This window comes from Barbus barbus, assembly GCF_936440315.1.
Source record: "Barbus barbus genome assembly, chromosome: 6".
In the NCBI taxonomy this organism is placed as follows: Eukaryota; Metazoa; Chordata; class Actinopteri; order Cypriniformes; family Cyprinidae; genus Barbus; species Barbus barbus.
Genome location: NC_136734.1, coordinates 23,764,874 through 23,779,596, shown reverse-complemented (window position 1 = coordinate 23,779,596; position 14,723 = coordinate 23,764,874). Strand labels below are relative to the sequence as shown.

Here is a 14,723-nt window from a genome sequence, read left to right as displayed (position 1 = left end):
CTAAGAGCACACATGCATTAATACTCAAACAATCTAACAATCATTACTCTATTTGGCTGATCGCTCACTCACTGTTTCTTTATGAAGTTTGTTCATGCCTCTGGGAAAATGGTCCTACCACGGTTTTCATTTCACAAAAGACTGATTATGATTATTGGTTGCATTTCACAGTTTTTATTCCAAAAACAGTGATTCACTGTCCACTCTGTGAAGGATGATTAGTGTCCAGGGTTTGCCAATTTCCTGCCTATTACATGATTTCTTCGGACGTATTCTCTTAAAATAAACCAATTTCTTTCTCCTTTGTGTGTTTAGATCAGATGTGGTAGTGCTGTGCTTCTCTTTGGCCAATCCGAACTCCCTGCGCCATGTTCGCACCATGTGGTTCCCTGAGATTAAGCACTTCTGCCCCCGCACCCCGATCATCCTGGTGGGCTGCCAGCTGGACCTGCGCTATGCTGATCTGGACGCTGTTAACAGGGCTCGCCGGCCTCTGGCCAAGTACGGACCACATCCTACACCCACTCGTAGCACATATTCTGTTATTAAACTTCAGCATGAAAAGTTTTCAGGGTCTTCCGTTTTGAGAGGGTTATTGTATTGTTATTGTGTTTTTACGTTTGTAGTCAGTTATGCATTTACTGCACATGCCTTTGATGGCTTGTAGGGTTAGATGGGTGTTTTTGATCAAATCTATGCAGCCTTGGTGAGCATAAGATACTTTTTTTTACATTAAAAAAAGATTACAGACCCCAGATTTTGAATGGTGGTGTATATATTCTGTCTGACTTTAATAATGCTTTACTTTTTTTCAACTCTCCCCTCTTAGACCCATCAAACCCACAGACATTCTTGCCCCAGAGCGAGGCCATGAGGTCGCTAAGGAACTTGGCATTCCATACTATGAAACAAGCATCGTCGCTCAGTTCGGTGTAAAGGATGTGTTTGACAATGCTATCCGTGCTGCACTCATCTCTCGACGCCACCTTCAGTTCTGGAAATCCCATCTAAAGAAGGTTCAGCGTCCCCTCCTCCAGGCCCCCTTTCTTCCTCCCAGACCACCACGACCTGTGGTGGGCATCCCTGATCCTCCTCCCATTGATGGAGAAGGTCTGGACTCTCTTTTCTGCCAACCGTTGTGTGCAGACGTCCTGTTCCTCCTCCAAGCTGGGGCCACTCGTGTCTTTGCCCATAAAGTGTACCTGGCCACTTCCTGCTCAAAGTTCTATGACCTATTCACTATGGATCTTGGAGTAGCAGGGATGGAGCAGGAGGGTGAGGAGAGCTCAGAGGGGAGCGAGGAAGAGGAACAAAGCCGAAGAGGAGCCAAAGAGCAGGCTGGGCGTACCAAGAGCCTGGACATTGATAAGGAGGGTGAAGGAGGCACTAGGGGTTCAAATAGGCTGCTCATGTTGCAGCAAGGCTCACTGAGGACTTCACAGAGCGATAATGCTCTGCCTGCCAGGGGCCAGCGCTCTATAGGACCCCTGGGAGCAGGCTGTGCTCTTTTGGGATGGGGGCGTGGTTTCTTGGGGGTATACTTGGAGATGGTAGATGACCCTGTGACAGGTCGGCCGAGACTCATGACAGTAGTGTCAATGGATGATCTTATTCAGAAAGGACCTTTTCAGGTAAGAACACACTTAAGTGACACAATCGATAGCATGTTTAATAAGATTCTCAGTCGATATATCTATAAAATTTACAGTGTCAAATGATCTGTTATTCCTTCTTTCTGCTTTTTCAGGCAGTGCTGCAGTACCTTTATACAGGTCACCTGGATGAGACACGTGGGGATCTGATGCAGGTGGCCACCATCGCTGAGCTTCTGGAGGTCTTCGACCTGCGTATGATGGTGGCCAATGTCCTGAACCATGAGAGCTTCATGAACCAAGAGATCACCAAAGCCTTCCATGTGCGTCGTGCCAACCGCATCAAAGAGTGCCTGAGCAAGGGCACCTTTGCTGGTAGGCAATCTGAAATCAGGGTCAAACATTATGTATTATATATATCTATGCAAAGAAGCATTAATGTACTGTAGGATATATCTATCATTCTATCTGTCTTGTAATATGGTCGATGTTAGATTAAATTCATACTTGATAAGAGTCAAACAAAAACTTTTTAAACAGCCAGAAGACAATATATACAAGAAAACCCAAATGTGACCCAAATGTCCTGACAAATTGTAATTATCGTAACCTGATAAATTACCCTGCTATCTGTTCTATCCTTTTACACTGAGAAGCTGAATCAAGCCTTTTCTCCAAACAAAAATAACCTTTAACAAGCAACTTAAAAGCTGCTGTTGTTGAGGGAATGATAAATGAATGGACAGTTCTCACTGATTTTTGTTTAATTAACTGGCCTAATTTGTATAGTGCAGATTCTTCAGGAAGTTCTGGTGTAATTGGGTAGTTAATTTCCATTACTTGTCAGTGTGTCACATTCTAAAGGCTTTTGTAGTGACACCATTGACTTGAGTCTCATGAGTTCTATTTTCAATTCCAGAATTCAGAGGAATTGAAATAGAATAGTTCATACTCTAGAACAGTCAATTTGTTTTTCCTTTCCTTCATGCAGTCTCTTTGTTGTTTTTAAGGAAATACCCAGTGGAGTGCTTTAAAATATCCCTTCATTGCTGTCAGTGAATATTTGCATATTGTGGACGTGTTTGCTTTTCTGCTTTGTGGTTTCTGTGTCGTTTACTCTCTGTTGTCATGTCTTGTGTGTTGTGTGCATGTTTGTCATAATTAACCTTTTTCAACACTCCTTTATTCTCCACTTACACCTGTTTATTTAATTGCATCATTTGCAATTGTCATAATCTCATTACCCAACCATGAAGGTGCTTCTCTCATGTTTGAAAACCAGAACGTTTTTCATCTCCATTGTGGCCTATAGAATACTTGTACATTCCCTATGGGTATGCAGAAGTTTATAAACTGAATCATTAGAGATTTGTTTGCTCCTCACCTAGAGTAGAAATTTGCATTGAATTGAATTAGGTGCTTTTTTCCCATCATGCCCTCCTGATTCCCACAGCATACTGCTAAACAACCTGTCCAACATCATCTGTTTTTTATAGTGAGCCACAATGAACACATGGAGTCATCCGTGTCAGTCTCTAAAGAATTGGCTGCTAAAATAAATTTGGTCCCAGTCTGGCCTTCCCTTCACATTTTCTGTCTTTTTATCCTTAGCCTTGTCAATCTGTCTATTTATTATTGGTCTATGTGTCTATCTGTCTCTTCGTCTGTCTCTGTGTTCGTCCGTCCACCTGTCTCCCCCTCTGTAGCCTCGACTCTGTGACACACGCCGAGATGTGTGCTCTTTTCCTCCTGGTTTTAGATGTGGTGTTTCGATTGGATGACGGATATCTGCCAGCCCACAAGCCACTGCTCATCTCAAGCTGTAATTGGATGGCAGCCATGTTTCGTGGATCCTTCATGGAAAGTTACATTGAGGAGGTGAGCAGAGATTTTAGTGATTCCTATTTCATTAAAGCAAGAGCATAGCACTATCTATGCTATATATAAATATATACATACACACACACAGTATATATTTAGTTTGTGAAAGTCTATTTTGTGTTACTGCATTGACAGATGAAAAAAACGAATTCTGCAATAAGACAAATTTGCAGACTAAAACTGTCCATTGTCAATAGTGTAGTGTATGCATAAAGGCAACTTTCAAACCAAGCATTTTTCTATTGGTTCTATTCTATTGGTTTAGGGCAGTTGTGGCCTAATGGATAGAGAGTTGGACTTGAAACCAGGTCGTGGTCCGTGGGTTAAAGTCTCAGGTCCGGCAGGGATTGTAGGTGGGGGAGTGAATAACCAACACTCTCTCCACCCTCAATACCACGACTGAGATGAGACCCTTGAGCAAGGCACCGAACCCCCAACTGCTCCCCGGGTGCCGCAGGATTGGCTGCCTACTGCTCCAGGTGTTCACTACTGTGTGTACACTTTGGATGTGTTAAATGCAGAGCACAAATTCCGAGTATGGGTCACCATCACACCACTTCCCTTATTCTCTTAGCATTGACTAGATACCAAAGTACCAGTATTTTTTACATCAGTGGTCTACGTCATATGGGTTTGATTTAGGCTCAACACATTTCTCAAAGTTTCACCTAAACTTATTTATGGAACCACAAAGTACTGATTAGTCTCAGTCACCTTGATCCTTCCTACCCTGGAGCTCTGACAGATCCCACTAAAAAAGTGGCACAGGTAGTTAAAACTAGGCCACCTCTATGACAGCCTGACCCACATTGATGGAGGTGCGACAGGGGACCATCTCATCCATATGGATGAATTAACAGCCCCGCAGTACTAAACAGGCCTCTGAGGAGATTGCTTCAGGCAGACTGATACTGAGACTTTAGAGGAGGTCCTGTGCCAGCAGGAGCACATGCTGAGATATATCTGCTTTGTGTCTGCGCTCCCATATTCAAGAGGGACAAACTAGAAGGGGTCTAGCAAGATTTATTTGCAGCGATTGAGGTTGTAGGCCAAATTTAGGATTTGGTCTAGTTTTTACATCATGTTAGACTTAATATATATTAATACATTTTTGTGGTCAAGTTAGATCAGGTAATTATTTTCAGTCTGTATTATGCTTATTTCATTGTCATGTGAGTTGCTTTTGCAACACAGCAGTTAATATATGATACCATATCTTTAGATTATGCACACACTCATACCAAAACACGCTCACATCTTTGTGTGTGTTTCGGTGCATTGCTGAGTTTATAGCGACAGGAAGTTTGTTAGACTGTGCTCTTCCTCTAGTGACTTCCTCAGCACCGTCATGTTAACATTTACAGCAGGGGTCTTCAACTAAAATGGCTTGAGGTCCAGTAATGAACCCTCTCCAACAGCCGAGGTCCGGACAATTCTAAAAAACAATTGATGGTTTTTGCCAGGCCAGGGTATACACAAGACATTTAAGCTTAATTTCAAGACATTTAAAGACCTTTTTTAAGACCTGCACAAAAATAAAATAAATAAAATAAAATGACTGTAAAAAGCATGATTTACAGTTCAGGTGTAGGTTTTCACAAAAACAATCAAGTATTATATTAATTAAATAACACATATAAATATATTTTACTGCCTTAATTGGTTACATTTTACAACACATTATCTTGTTGATCCACCAGTTCACATTTACAACCCTGCGTGTTTGCTGCTTAAAATCATGGGTTGTTTTCACATTGATCTTTGACAACAGAAGACGTACAGGCTGACTGGAAATGGAAAATCATCCTCTTCCAGCGGAATGGCAGTACACAAGCCCAAGAGACAGACTCCACAAAGCAGCGCAGCAGCTGAATCTGAATCGTGCAGCACTCATATTTATTGAATGAATAGTCTTTTTAAGTTTAATCGCAATTCTTGTCTTTCAGTCCCCACATTTAAGACCTCCTGAAATCATAATTAAGACTTTCTTGTACCATTTAAGACTTTTTAAGGACGCGTCAACTTTCCTAATTTTTGAAAATCCCATCTTTTTTCACTCACTGAAAGTTTCATCTCTGCATGCATGCATCTCTCATCACTGCACGCACGACTGCAGCCAAATGGCTCTAGAGCTGACCTTGATGTGCTTAATATAAATTTGATTTATTAAATTAGCGTTTGGTATTTATTTATTTAATTATGTCAAAAGCCTTCACGAATTCGGACCGGAGTCTGCCAGTTGGCGACCCCACTACCGTAAAGACTTCAAAAGCTGCGCCGGCTGAAATAGAAGCGCCCCGTCAGGTTTAAATCTTAACATTCTGTTTTGGCTGTAGACAGGTCCGTATGGGACGGCTTTTGGGTCCGGATCAGGACCGCGGTCCGCCTGTTAGTGACCTATGATTTACAGGAAGTGTTTGTGTGTGAACCATTCATAGATTTTTGGTCTCAAAGTGGTATTTAACTAAAACCACATGATAACCATTCCACAGTTTTTGATTGTTACACTTGTTTTCTATGGAATTATTCTAACATATCACAGTTTCTTCTTGGCATAAATTTAGCTCATGTATTTTTCATCCAGAACTATTAAGTCAGGTGTCAAAGGTAAGGTTTCACTGTTTTCCTTTCGTAAGCCCATCTCACCCACACATAACTCTATCCAGGTCTATCCCGTGCACGCTCTCTGATTTCCTTGGGCTACTGGCTGTCAGCTCAAGTTCTAGAAAGACAAGCTCCCTAAGGGCAGGAACTTGGGACCAAGCTGACCAACACCAGAGGCCGAGAGTTATAGGTGTCCAGGCCTGCCAGTGAACAGGATCACCCTGTATAACTTTACAAGCATTACAGGGAGCTAGAGTTACAGCACAAGAACAAACTGATGTGGGAAATAGGATGCTGGCTGCTTTTCTATTCTGACAGCATCGACTGAGAGTATGTCACATAGAGATCAACACAAGGTGGCCAGAGACAAGTAAACTTGGTTCTGCTTTGACAAGCTTGACATCCTCTTTGGTCAAGCGTTGAATTTTAAGGAATATAATAGCATAATAAGGTATCCTCCACCCCAAAATTAAAATTCTCTTACCCTTATGCCATTCTATATGCATACGTCTTTCTTTTTTAAAGATGAACAGAGATTTTTATAAAAAATATAATGCAAGTTGCTGGGACCCTCAAAGACGCCAGTTGATAAATCAGTGTCTTCTGAAGCTTACTAGAATTTTGTGCGAGAAAATTACTAATAAATACTAAGCAGCTTGAAAGCACAGAGAATAGGGTGCTTGCATCACGCTTCACAGTGTTTACGTCAAAAAAGCGTATATGACATTTATAAGTAATAATACAAATATTAGTATTTTGACAACACACACCACTTTAGTTTTGCTTGAAGACATTGATTCATCAAATTGGTCTTATGGAATAGTCGTGTTTGTGTGTTTTTTGTAAGTGTCAAGTGTCATTTTTCTAAAACTCTCATGTTCAAGAAAGAAAGTCTTATACATCTGGGTTAGGAAATGAGAGATCTTTCATTTTTGGGTGGAGTATTCCTTTAATGTCTCTTTATTCTACTTTGGTATTAGTGAGTACAGTAAAAATCTTTGAGGTAGTGTTACTTCTTTTTTGTCTCTTGTGCACAGCATAATTAATGCAAAATGTTTTGGTGCGTTTTCAGTAGAAATCTCATCAGGAGCAAGGAGTTCACAAGGAGGGAGAGATGGGTTGTTTGGTTGTCGACTCCTAGCAACCAAGTTTCTTTTGTCTTTTTTTTAAAATTCTTTTTATTCTGCCATGTCACTTGAAAATGTCCCTCTGGTACCTCTTTCTTGGCACCTGAGCAGCAATCGCTTTCGAAATGTTCAGTGGGCTTCGTAAATGTTAAAAAATACAGAGCCTGTTCCATACATTACAGTAAGGATGCGATGCAAAGAGCAGCCAAATCACTTGGTGGCAGTCTGGCACAGTAGGCATTGTAGCGACTGGTTGTAGTGAACACTGTACTATTTTTAGAATGAGGTTGTGAGTAGAGTGAGCCCTTGTCACTGTCTGTGCAGCAGCCGACACAGAAGGTGTTGTATAACCAGATATAAAGCCCTTGTAAGACCTCTGGGTGGCAAATATTTATAAAGTGTCATTCAGTTGAGTAAAGCTGATAGTTCACCCATAAGTGGATTTTTCAGAGTCTGTACTCAAATGTTTCTTGTGTACTGCTGCACATTATTGTCTTTTCAGTTTGTTACGCACAGAGTCAAGAGTTGTCCTTGATTGATCTACCACATGTAAGCTTTACTATTCTAGTCCTGTGCAGAAATAACTCTCAAGGTTTTTGAGGTTAGGCAGCACATACTTATTACTGAAGACGACTTTAAAAATCCATACAACGTCTACACCGCTTCTGTATCTGAATGTTATTTATAGGTCTCTTCATGTTGTACGTTTACGTCGCATGAAGCTCAATGTGAGTACACTTCAGAAAGTCTTGCTGGTCTATCTCTGTTGTTTTGAAAACGCTGCTTTTTAAGGCAGGAATGTCTGAACATACGGGAGACGCTCAGGTGTCAGAATTCATTTCAGACTTCTGAGTGTGATTAGCACAAGACTGAGCGGAAGCTCAAATGTGAGAAGCTGTCACATTTTCCCTGTGAGACAAAGATGAAGTGAAAACGGAGACGATGAAGGCGGAGACTGTGGTTGCGTTGTACAATGCAGTAACTTAGTTGATGAGAAAGAGTCTGGTTGCTTTTGATAGGTGACCACTTCCTCCGTAACACACATTCTCATGGGTCTTGACCCCATTTTCTTCTCAAGGTAGTTGCATTGTTTTTCTCAATTCTTCCTCTTCCAAGAAACAACAAATTAACACAGCATATCACCATTGAATTGAAATTCCAGTCAATTAAAAATAAAACACTAAAAACTAGTGAATTTGGGTATCAAGTTCAATATGAAAAAGGATATTTATTTTGCAATTTGTTAAAGATTACACTTAATGGTGCATTCAAGTTCTCTGCCTAGCATAAGCATTGCTGTTCTTCATACACTTTAAGTATTGACACATCAGTGATTATTTATATATATATATATATATAATATATATATGAGCAATATCACACCAGTAGAAGTGAGATATGGCTGTATATCGCCACGGCTGTGATTCGGCCGTAGGTATAATCGCAGCCATATCGCAAGTCTACTCGTGTGATATTGCGTTATTCATATATATATATACAACAGTTCAATGGCACGAGCGTGTAAATAATTTAGAATCAACAACGGAGTATCTTTAAAAGCCCTCTTTTGTGCAGAACTACTTTCTTCCGCCACGGATTTATATCTAAAGTTGACAGTTTAACAGCTCAGCCCAAGCCTCGTTACTAATTCCAAAACGTCACTTTAGAACTAGTAACGAAGGAACTGTGATTTGCTTCATTGAAAACTTACTGTATTACTGTAGTAAAAGCTTGCTGTATTTATGTAAAATAAGCATATGAGAGAGAGATGGACTGAGCGACTGTGATTACCTGCATCTGATACATCTCATTATCCTAACCTTACTTAGGAGAATTAAGTTTAAATGTTCACTGAGGAAAGCGTTTTCTTTGTCTTAATGTCAATATCCTTTCATTGATTTCTGATGACAGCGCTCCTCGGTGCATTTGTTTGCTGCGTCAAGCTGTTGTTCTAAGTAAAAATAACTTCCGTTTAGAAAAGCCTTTATTTTTCTAAGTGAAAGTCTTTACTGCAGTGCTGACTCATAAAAACACTCTGTTGTGGCCATCTAATGGTGGAACAATGTAATTAAAATCACAATCACGAACACATGCAACGTGTCTCAGTACTAAACACTATTGAATACTATTATTATTTATATAAAATACTAATAATTGAATAATCATATTTAATAAACAACAATAACAGCCATCATAAGCAAAGGCACCGCGATATACAGCATTGAATTTACATAAACATGATAAACTTTTGCTAAAACTATTTGCTCTTGAACAAATAATAGTTTAATGACACCAAAGACTGGCCGTTAGATAGATTTACCTAACACAAATTATATCTCGTGTTTAACCAGTATAGAGACATTAGAGGCATGGGTAAATTCCAGAAGATCTGGCCGCGCTGAGGCGCTCTCTGCGGGTGTAATGAGCGCCGAACTGCCGCTGAACCGCTGGAGAACCTGTCTCCGAAAACGTTGAAGCAAATTTTCAAATAGACCTTATCTTTATTAACAAACCGCGTCTTTTAAGCACAAGAAAGCACGTTCTCACCTAAAAAATCCTTAAAACTGCATTCCGTGATACAAAACAGTATTATTTTTAAATTATAGCGTCCGCCATGACACTAGATCGACAAAACGTAGATAGATCCGGCTAACAAGCGGAGGGATACAACATTGTGAAAGGGCGTTCCTGTAGCGATAACAGTACAATAGCTCACGGTTCTCAACCAATCAGATTTGAGAACCAGAACAAACTGTTGTGTGTGTGTAAACATATATATATATATATATATATATTTGTGTATATATCATATCATTCATATCAGATCGGTGTGTTTGCTTATGCTTTTGAGGATTGAGACAAACAAAATTTCCATTCACTCACAGCACTATTGTTATCTTTAGGTTTTAATAGGAAGTTGCCTACTGTGTCCCGTCTGCGTCTTTTAAGTCTGCCCTTTAGCCATAATGAACGGTCATATTCACACTGACATTCTGTTAATTGGCTTTGAGACAGACAGGTGAAGGGCACCGCTAGGCTTCAGAAGTACCGCTGAGCGTCATTTTGCCACCCCCCAATGTAGCATCTCTGACCTATAGAATCTGTGTCAGCTTGCGGTCGTTGTTTCCTCAGCCTCCCACTCGTGGTGGAAGCAGTACAGATTCTGTTGTGATAGTTTTTGTGGTTCGATGCATTTAAGATCAGTTTACCGCACAACTCACTAAGCAAGAAGCAGAAGGTCGGTGCAGTTCAGGTGGAACTGTCTAGTCGGTGCAGGGTAAGTGGAACTGTCTAGTCATTCCTAAATTGGATATACAGTCATGGCCAAAAATATCGGCACAGTTGTCAGAAAATGCAACCCTTCTCTCAGAAAATTGTTGCAGTTGCAAATGTTTTGGTACTCACATGTTTTGTTTTTGTTTGCATTGGAACAACACAAAAAAACTGAACAAAAGTCAAATCTGATACATCTCCACACAGAACCCAAAAAATGCACTGGACAAAATTATTGGCACCCTTTACTTAATATTTGGTAGCACCCCCTTTGGAAAAATAACCTCAAATCAATCGCTTCCTGTAACCATGAATGAGTTTCTTACACCTCTCTACTGGAATTTTGGACCACTCTTCTTTGGCAAACTGCTCCAGGTCATTCAGATTTGAAGGATGCCTTCTCCCAACTGCTGTTTTGAGATCTCTCCACAGGTGTTCTATGGGATTCAGATCTGGACTCATTGCTGGCCATTTCAGAACTCTCCAGCGCTTTGTTTGTAACCATTCCTGAGTGCTTTTTGAAGTGTTTCGGGTCATTGTCCTGCTGGAAGCTTGAATTTGTTTTGAAGTTAATCTGGGTTCTTTATCCACCATTCGAACAATCCTTCATTGTAATTTTTCATTAATTTTGCTCTTCTGTCCACGTCCAGGGAGGTTAGCTACAGTGTCATGGGCTGTAAACCTCTTGATGAGATTGCGAACATTGGACACAGGAACATTAAGATCTCTGGAGACAATTTTTTTTTCTCTCAAATCCACAGACAACTCATTACACTTCTTTCTTTTCTCCATGCTCAGTGTGACACACAACACAAAGGTTGAGTCAACATTCTCCATTTTAACTGGTTGCAAGTGTGATTACTATATTGCCCACACCCGTTACTTGCCACAGGTGTGTCTAAATACAAATTACAGGAGCATCACATGTTTGAAAGCAATTATTTCTTACAATTTTGACAAGGTGCCAATAATTTTGTCCAGTCCATTTTTGAGTTCTGTGTGAAATTTTTATCAAGTTTGACTTTTCTTCTTCTTTTTTTTGTGTTGTTGCAGTACAAACAAAAACAATAAGCACGTGAATACCAAAACAATTGCAATTGAAACAATTTTCTGAGAGAAGTGTTGCATTTTCTGACAGAATTGCAAGAGTGACGTTATTTTTGGCCATGACTGTATGTGATCGATATTATTTGAAGCATTATAAAAGCTGTTTGCCTGTGATTGGACAAACCCCTTCACAAGATGATAGTGCTAGCGGTTTCCAGATTCCTATAAGCATCTGTACCCTGTAAGTGTTCAGTCCTCAAACAGGGTAATTCTAGAGGCAATTAAATCCACTGTATCCTGTCCTAATTCACAGAGGAATAACTGCTTAGTCTGAGCATGGCAACGGCATAAGGAAAAGGTTGCCATGGGTTGATTCACAGACTCTGCACTTTCCTCTTTGTGTCCCTGCTGAAAGCTCTCCCCTAATTCCTTGGCCATTCCTTGGAGCTGAAAGAATAAGCATGCTTTTGTTTGCTCTCCACCCTCCAGCCAAAGCAGAGTCAAAACAACAGCTCTTCTACCTTTAAGCTTGGGTTTATGTGGTTTTGGTTATGAATGGTGTTGGACGTGGGCAGATTATATGTCTTGTGGCCTCCAGGGACCTCCTAAATTCACCATGACATTACAATAGCACTAAAATTGCAACTTTCTGTGAGAGATGATAAAAGTGGATTGCACTCTATTTGTGAAATGCACTACTATTTAAAAGTTTGGGGGTCTGTAAGATTTTATATTATAATGCTTACAAAATTAGGAAATATTATTATAGTTTAAAATAACGGTTTTCTGTTTTAATATATTTTATAATGTAATTTATTTCTGTGATGGCAAAGCTACATTTTCAGCATCATTACTCCAGTCTTCAGTGTCACATGATTCAGAAATCATTCTAAAATACTGATTTGCTGCGTAAGAAACATTTCTTATTATTATCCTTGCTTGACATTTTTGTGTTTCATCAGGATTCTTTGATGAATAGGGAGTTAAGAAAGAACTAAATAGAATATTACTTGTCATAATGAAACTGTCTTTACTGTCACTTTTGATCAATTCTTTTCTTTTAAAAAATCTTATTGACCCCAAAGTTTTGAATGATAATGTGGCCTTGTACTAATATGATGTACATCCATTCATTAAAAGCAGAAGAATACAGTATTTTTAAAAAGTTAAGAGGTTATAAACACCATAAATAAATTGGTGCACTAAGTGGTTGTTTTGAATATGTTCTGGTGGTGACTAAATTTGCCATATCAGTATATGGGAACAGAGTCTTGCTGAATGTTGTGTATTTGTTCTGTAAAGCATATTATGTGTTCACTGTTATATGATGACAGTCTCTCCTGTAGGCTGGCTTATTGGCTCTTGTTTATGCAGAGGCCAGGTTTCCCGTAGCGACAAGCCCACAGAGTTATTTTTCCACAGCTTTAAGCTGAGACTGTCAACGGTTTCACACAGTGCTTTAATCTCCTGAAGGATGAAAGACCCCTTGTGGTGGCCACTGCCCTCGCCCTCCTATCGCTCTCTCAGGCCCCTTCCTCCCCGAGCCTTCCTGGATACATGCATCCCTTTCTAACCGCTTCCTTGGCCACTTTGGGTCCTGCCATGTCAACACGAAGGCCTCCTCTAATGGTCAGCGGCCAGGACTATGCAGGTCTCAATAGGGGAGAGGTGCTGAGCAGATTGTTTCATCCCTGGATCAATCTGCCTCTCGACTTTCCATGTCCTGGAGATGAGCTATGAATAAACATTCCTCAGCAAGGGTTATGAAATCTGTTCACACAAACTTTTCTCAACGTGGGCTTTTGTTAATAACCGTGAACTTGAAATATTTAGGCTGTTTTGTTTTTGCTAACCGCCACGTCTTTTTCTTTCTCCATCTCTCTTTTTAGGTCTCTATCCCCAACACCAGTTGTGCCTGCATGAGAGCCGTTCTGGAGTTTCTGTATTGTGGTGTGTTAACACCATGTCCTGAACTGGAGCCAATGGACCTTATAATACTAGCCAACCGCCTCTGTCTCCCCCGCCTTGTAGCTCTAACAGGTAGGTTTAATAATGGCTCTATGTTCACCCAAAGGCAGACAGCATACCTTGAAAAAGCACTGTACAATTCTGTGGTTAATGGGCCTGGAGAGGAAAATAATCTAAGAGATTACACTTTCAGCATGAATTTGCAAAGACATAATTTGTGAGCCAAATGTTGGTTAATATTACAGATGATAGCATTTAAACTCATCAAAGCCACTAGACATGGTGCTAACTAACAAAATAAATAAACAAAAATAAATGTTATCTGCAGCTGAATATTATCTAAAAATACACCGGTGAAGGTGAGAATTTTTTCACTGTTGACGATTTTGTTGTTATGGAAATTGTTAACCATTAAGCCTCATGGCTGACATATTAACACTTGTTGTGTGGTGTTTTGCCATGGTCTACAGAGCAACATGCCGTTGAGGAGCTGTTGCAGTTGTCCGTTAAAGGGGTGGACATTGATGACCATGTGCTGGCCTATCTGGAGATGGCTCAGGTAACATTAATAAAGATGAAGCAAACAAAGCCTTTAATAGAATGCACTGAGTAATGAAGTGGCAATATAACCAATGGCACACATTACAGAATTATCATTCATTCATAGCCTACATTATTCTAGTTCAAAGGATGAACAGACTTTGCTTTTCAAATGAGCCTCATTGAGAGAAATCAAGCTGTGCTAACTCTGCTTTTCTGTCTGCTGCAGTTCCATAATTCCAAACAGCTCTCTGCCTGGTGTCTGCATCACATCTGCACCAACTACAATAGCGTTTGTCGAAAATTCCCTAAAGATATGAAGACTATGTCTCCTGGTAAGGAGCAAGAAGTGCTTTTGTTCATTTATGTATTAGATTTATATTATGTATAAATGAAATAAATTCAGCAAGGATGTGCTAAATTGATCAGAAATGACAGTAAAAACATTTAAAATGTTAGAAAATATTTTCATTTTAAATGCTGTTCTGTTGAAATTCTATTGAGTACAAAAAATATTGAGCACCACAACTGATTTCAAAGTTGGTAATATTAATAATGATGAAAATTCAGCTTTGCCATTACAGGAATTAATTACATTTAAAAATATATTAAAATACACATAGAGAACATATATTTAAAATTGTGATAAAACTTCACCATTACTGATTTTACTGTATTTTTGATCAAATAA

General features: G+C 39.7%; 1 protein-coding gene across 2 annotated transcripts in view; it reads left to right on the top strand.

Moving 5' to 3' along the window:
• Window positions 1-14,723, top strand: part of LOC306870653 (rho-related BTB domain-containing protein 2-like) — a 46,275-nt gene that overhangs the window by 28,160 nt on the left and 3,392 nt on the right. For both annotated transcript variants that reach the window (XM_079418047.1, XM_079418046.1), the window contains 7 exons: window positions 316-501; window positions 830-1,631; window positions 1,748-1,967; window positions 3,352-3,470; window positions 13,414-13,564; window positions 13,963-14,051; window positions 14,262-14,367. In XM_079418047.1, the coding sequence (XP_079274173.1) occupies window positions 316-501; window positions 830-1,631; window positions 1,748-1,967; window positions 3,352-3,470; window positions 13,414-13,564; window positions 13,963-14,051; window positions 14,262-14,367 (1,673 nt within the window). The remainder of the gene's footprint in view (window positions 1-315; window positions 502-829; window positions 1,632-1,747; window positions 1,968-3,351; window positions 3,471-13,413; window positions 13,565-13,962; window positions 14,052-14,261; window positions 14,368-14,723) is intronic.